The sequence below is a fragment of the Rhagoletis zephyria genome, unplaced genomic scaffold, assembly GCF_001687245.7.
Source record: "Rhagoletis zephyria isolate East Lansing unplaced genomic scaffold, Rhagoletis_zephyria_1.1 Rzeph_scaffold_01817, whole genome shotgun sequence".
Taxonomy (NCBI): Eukaryota; Metazoa; Arthropoda; class Insecta; order Diptera; family Tephritidae; genus Rhagoletis; species Rhagoletis zephyria.
This window is the reverse complement of record NW_016158901.1, coordinates 46,063-52,209: the sequence shown is the minus strand read 5'-3', so window position 1 is coordinate 52,209 and position 6,147 is coordinate 46,063. Positions and strand designations below refer to the sequence as shown.

General features: G+C 37.9%; 1 protein-coding gene across 1 annotated transcript; it reads right to left on the bottom strand.

Moving 5' to 3' along the window:
- Positions 1-3,334: 3,334 nt before the first annotated feature.
- LOC108365252 (putative nuclease HARBI1) lies at positions 3,335-4,093 on the bottom strand. Its single transcript, XM_017619242.1, has 3 exons — positions 3,920-4,093; positions 3,711-3,852; positions 3,335-3,657 (listed from the first exon to the last, which is right to left on the bottom strand). The coding sequence occupies exons 1-3, from the start codon at positions 4,091-4,093 to the stop codon at positions 3,335-3,337; spliced, it is 639 nt and encodes a 212-aa protein (XP_017474731.1).
- Between the last annotated feature and the right edge of the window lie 2,054 nt (positions 4,094-6,147).

Genomic DNA, 6,147 nt, shown 5'->3' with positions numbered 1-6,147 from the left:
GACAATTTAAGTTCAAGACCATGTTTGGCTATCTGCTTCAGTACCGATTCCAATAAAGCTAAATGTTCATCTAAATCCACTGTGGCTAGCAATATGTCATCCATATAAACTATTAGGAGGCCTTTTGAAATGAAATCTTTTAAAATAAAAGAAATAAATCTTTGAAATACGGAAGGGGCGTTTTTAAGACCGAAAGGCATCATTACATATTCAAACTGGCCACTTGGTGTAACAAATGCTGTATATTTTATTGATTCCTCAGTTACTTTTACTTGGTGAAACCCACTTTTTAAGTCTAATAATGTGAAATATTTGTTTCCACCTAAATACTCCAGACAATCTTCGATGAGAGGAAGAGGATAATTATCTCTAACAGTTATTTTATTCAGATCCCTGTAGTCAATCACATACGAGTTTCACCACTTTTCTTTTTAACTAACACTATTGGTGACGCATATGGGGAATCACTATGGCGAATAATACCTTTATCTAAAAGCTCTTGCACGATCTTCTGAACTTCAAATTTATCTTTATAAGAAAGTCTTCGAGGATGTGAATAAACTGGTTGTTCAGAAGTCAACTTAATGGACATTTCATAGGGTTTTACGCTTGACTCCTTTGGATATTCTAAATAACAATTACGAATAATACGATTTATTTTTAAGCGTGCGTCACTATGCAAAGCGGAATCAATATTATAATCACTAGCACTGCTATTACAAACGGCTTCCACATCAATCGCGCATGTAATATTCCCTTCAATAAAGGAAAAACAATCTTCTTTCCATTCATCACTAGAAATTTCACTATGCAATTCTTCAACAATACTGGCCCCAACGGCGCAATGAGCATTCTTTGAAAGAGAGTCCCCTAGCAATCTATCTGCGGGAATGCCTCCACAGTTATTGGCATCAACAATAGGAGTTATGGAATGATCAACAGGACAATCAATATAACAATGTTGCAAATTATCTGGAACCTGAACAATATTTTCAATTAAAGACACACTTGAATTCAACTCATTTAATTCCAACTTGAGCTCGTTACAATTTAACATATAAAGTTTAATATTAAATAATTTGAAAAAATCTCTTCCGAGAAGCAAAGGCTGAGATAATATCCATCCGAAACAATAAATAATGAAATTATTTTAGATTTGCCATTGAGCAAAATCTCACAATCAATTTTTCCAAAAGTTTTCAGTTTATTGCCACCTAGGCTGTAAAAATTGGATACAATCAATTCATCGCACTTGTATCAAAAGGCAAAAGCGTCTTGCTTATAAAACTGGCAGGACTACCACTGTCAATCAAAGAAATACACTTCGTAAACTTTTTATTGTTCATGTTCCGATTACAAAAAGCAATACTTACAGTTTGGTAGGGTTCAACATTCGACATAATATCCTCATGGGTTGCTTCCTCATCTACAGCGTTTACGGTTTTCTTTGGTGGCTGCTTGCATTGATTAAGCATGTGATCTTTGCTGCCGCATCGGAAGCAGGAGCCTTTGATACGCTTTGGTTCTGTGCACTGATGTGAGAGGTGTCCATATTGCGAGCAGTTGAAGCACCTTGTGGACGAGACTGTCTTACTGCCACCTTCTGAAGCCTGCACTTTTCGTGTTGTGTTGTCATTTGTTTTCTTTTTGTCATATTTAAGAAGAAGCTGCTGGAGCTCATCCAAGTTTTAGCTGTGTACAATATTGAAGTATAAGCGGTGTTGTCACGCAGACCCTCAATCACTGCATTGATTATTCATCTTCGTTTAAATTTGCCTGTGCTGCGATCTCCTTTATCGACAGCATATATGCAATAATACTTTACAAATACAAATTTATGGCATGCCAATGGGTAACCCATTATCCCCTACCATAGCGGACATCGTACTTGACAAAATATTGGACGACAGCATAGCTGAACTTAAACCACACGACATACATATAAAATACATAAATAAATATGTAGACGATATGTTTGCAATAATTAAAGCAAAAGACGCGGAAGACATACTAAAAATATTAAATGCACAACATACAAAAATACAATTTACAGTCGAAAGGGAAAAAAACAAGAAAATTGCCTTCCTAGATGTAGAAGTGCATAAAAAGGGAAACCGAATTCTGCTGAACTGGTATGCAAAATCCATTGCATCGGGGAGATTGATAAATTTTCATTCCAATCACCCATGGAAACAAAAAATAAACACCGCTGCCAGTCTTATTACAAAAGTCCATCTGCTCAGCGACGAAGAATTTACAGAGCAAAACAACAAGAAAATAAAAAACATATTGTACAAAAACAGCTACCCGCACGCGTTAATAGAAAGATTATTACAAACAACAATAAACCAAATTCACCAACCGAGCCAAAACACCGAAGTACAGCCAAACAACACTAACAAAAAATACATTGGGGTGACATACATACCAGGACTTACAAATAACCAAGTACTCCGAAAAACAATAAAAAAATGAGAATGTGATATATGCACACAAGCCCCATAACACAATCAACAAATTGTTGACGAAAACCAAAGACAAGATTGAAAAGGAGCAACAACACAATGTAGTGTACCAAATAAAGTGCAAGGGCAATGATAACGAAAGCTGCAATAAATGCTACGTAGGCACAACAAAAAGAGCGTTGGGTATAAGAATCAATGAACACAGAGCGGACGCGAGAAACAAAAAGATGACAACAGCACTGGCTCAACACTTAAAAACGCACGAACATATAGGGAACTTCGGCAACACAGAAATTTTGGACATCGAAAGAGGAGAAAGAAGGAGAATGACACTGGAGAGCCTACGAATACAACAACAATTGGACAACGGAATCAACTTTAAGGAAGACGTCTACAACACGAAGAACACATATGCAGCCGTACTAAAATTAAAATATAAATAAGAACACTTCAATAATTCTTCCTAAATGTTGTACTACCGTCAATGTGTGCAAATTAATGTAAAATTCTTGTCAATATTTAGTGTGAGTTTCAAGTGATATTATGTGTGTAGATAATTAGTGTTAAGTATACATGTACATATGTAACTATTGTTGTGTATATATGTATGTATGTATGCAACTATTATTATGTTTTTGTTAATCATGGTTTTCGTTCGTTCTTCATGTTTATTGTTTATCGTTTAAATAAAACAGACTCCCTGAAGATGAAATGAGAGTGTCGAAACGCGTAGGAGGGACAAGGGAAAAATATAAGCATTTCGCCTTTTGCTCCATCGGCCGAAGCAGCTCCAACCTAGCAAACAATATTTTAATGTATGTTTTAGGAAAAGAAGTTAGCAATCAGTCGTTCTTGAACACGCTTTGCCGCTAAGATGGTGCATTTGTATTGACAGGATAATTATCTGTTGAGGTTGCTGGAATGACACTGTCGAGCTCAGATGTTTGCACACCCAAACGCATGTTGTGCAACACTGTGCACGCGTTAACAACTTTACCAGCAAATTTGGGATCGTAAAAGAGCACTCTTTGTTGCGATAAACATCGCCATGTTCCTTTAAGGACGCCAAAAAGTCTCTCAACTGGATTGCGAGCCTTGCAGAGCGCCTCATTATACCGAAATTTAGGTGTCGCCTCTGGTTGGTTTGGTAATGGCGTCATAAGCCACGGCTCCAATGGGTTTCCAGAATCACCTGCAGATATTTTTTGTAATATTGCATTATAAGATAAATTAAAATCAATTTACCGATCAAAAACATGTGATTGCCATTTTCAAAAGATCGCCGCATTACTCTTCTTATTGCACACGAGCTCCAAATGTATGAGTCGTGCCGAGCCCCCGGAAACCTGGCATTCACGTTCAAAATTTTCAAATTGGGATCACATATCTATAGCGAATATAGCAATAAAAAATATAACCAAATATATATTTTTAATTGATAAAACTGCTCTTACCATTTGCACGTTTATTGAGTGGTAGCCATGATGGTTGACGTAAGCCTCCTCATGATGTTTGGGGCCTAAAATCGGCACATGGGTGCAACTGATTGCCCCTATGGTGCCCCCAACAAATGGAGAAGGTGCACGTGCAAATATTTCTTTGGCGGCTTGGCGCTCAATCTGGGTCATTGGAAATTTAATTCTAGTAAAAAACAAATTACCGTTGATCGCATCTGTCACCCGGTGTATGCAACGGCTTATTGAGGACTGGCTCATGGAAATGCCCCACTGCTCTCCTACAGGGCGTTGGTAATAACCAGTTGCGTAAAAGCGTAAAGCAGACAGAACCTACCAAAATGAAAAGTAGTTTACTAAGGGCCGGTTACTCAATGTCTGGTTAACACTGATCTGCGGTTAAACATCCTTATCGACGTCTTCGACTCCATGCATACAACAGGGCGTCGTTAACGTCGATAACTATGTTTAACCGGAGATTGGTGTTAACCAGACATTGAGTAACCGGCCCTAAGTATATTATGTTGCAAACATCCTAAATATTGACTTACCTGTTTTTCACTAGGTTTAGCAGTTATCCTGGATCCTTTTAATTTGTTATCCAGCTGCACAACTACGTCATTGGCCACGTCGGGACTTAGCCGGAAAGGTTTCCGGTACTCCGAAGGTGCCAATTCGAAGGGATTGTCGACATCTCGGAGTGCACGTCGATCTGCTGGGTGTGCAGTTAACTCCGGTCCGTCCCGGAAAATATCATACACCAAATATTCAAGGGCCATGTCTTATTTTTTCCTATCAACACACTAGAATTTTTGTTTGCTATTTTATTTCCTTTTTTCTTAACCACACAAAATTTTATCAAGACAACTTCGAATCTTTAACGACAACAGCTGATTTTGCGATAGCGAATATTTTTGTGAAAAGGGTTACCGAATATCAAGAACGTTAAAAATATCGTTAAGCTGATATAGAGGAGCTAATATCGTTAAATCAGGTTAGTGAATCGCACTACAGGTATGGCTGCAAGGGGTAACCAGAATCACCTACAAATATTTTCATTGTCAGCAATGGTTTCATAGCCTTTTTAAGTTGTAAAACCTACCGAGTAGCCATGTGTTGGTTTTCCCATTGTTATGATCAGATTTTAGCTCCTGTTCTACGCGACTCACACTCCAAACAAATGAGTCATGATTCGCCCATATATGCCTAGCGTCAACAAATGTAATGACCATGTTGTGATCGCATATCTCTAAGGAAACTCAGTTTGTGTATATGCATACTTGTAAAGAAAGTAAATCATTAACCTACCGCCATTACTTTAAGACTGTAAAAACCCTTGCGGTTGAGGTATAGATAGATGGTGGTTGTCTCTTCCTGGCGACTTAATACGAACTTGTGTTCCATCAACATATTGGTATTCCGTACTTCTCAAAGAAATATAAGTGCGATTCATAAAACGTCGCAAAGTGGAATTTTTGACGAAATGCAATGTTGCGAACAAAGTTGTATGAACGACCTTTCGCGACTCTGGATCGCAAATGTAAAATTGAAAAAGTGCCGCACATCAGAGAAAAAGAAAAGTTTTTACAATTATATTTCGAAGGAGCCCTAATTGATATACTTTTTCTTGAAGTATTTGAAGACAATAAAAAAACATGTGTTTCACAACTTTGACTTTGCAATGATTGCCAGCTCAAATACTATGGCAAAGTCGCAATTTTGTCGCAAGACAAACAAAACTAATCAGCCGTATCGCAAGGGGGCAAATTTTGCGACAAATGCGACATTCGCAAGAGCCTTGCGACGTTTCATGCATCCCACTACTCTTTAACAGCATTTTTCTCCTCGATGTTTCTGCTAAAATTCACCCATTTGTGGCAAAGGTGGTTCTCAAAAATATTTAGGCATTCCCTGATCACGTTGGCTGCAGTTGACTGCCCCATCGACGAAATATTTTCGTCACCAACAGATTTTTGGTAACTGCCGGTGGCCGGAAATCTTAAAAAGTCGCGTGTTTCAGCTGGTCCGATAGGTGGGTGCTTTTGTGTGGTGGAGCCATGTGCACTTTTCATTCGTTTAATATGTATTGGAATTTTTCCTTATTGATTCGGAAATTTGTAACAAATCTAAAAGAGAATACATTGTAGCATACAGAAATTATTTGCTAATCTTGAACTTAGTCTACAGTAGTTCCATTACATTGGTGTGGTCTCGCAATCTCCTCCTCT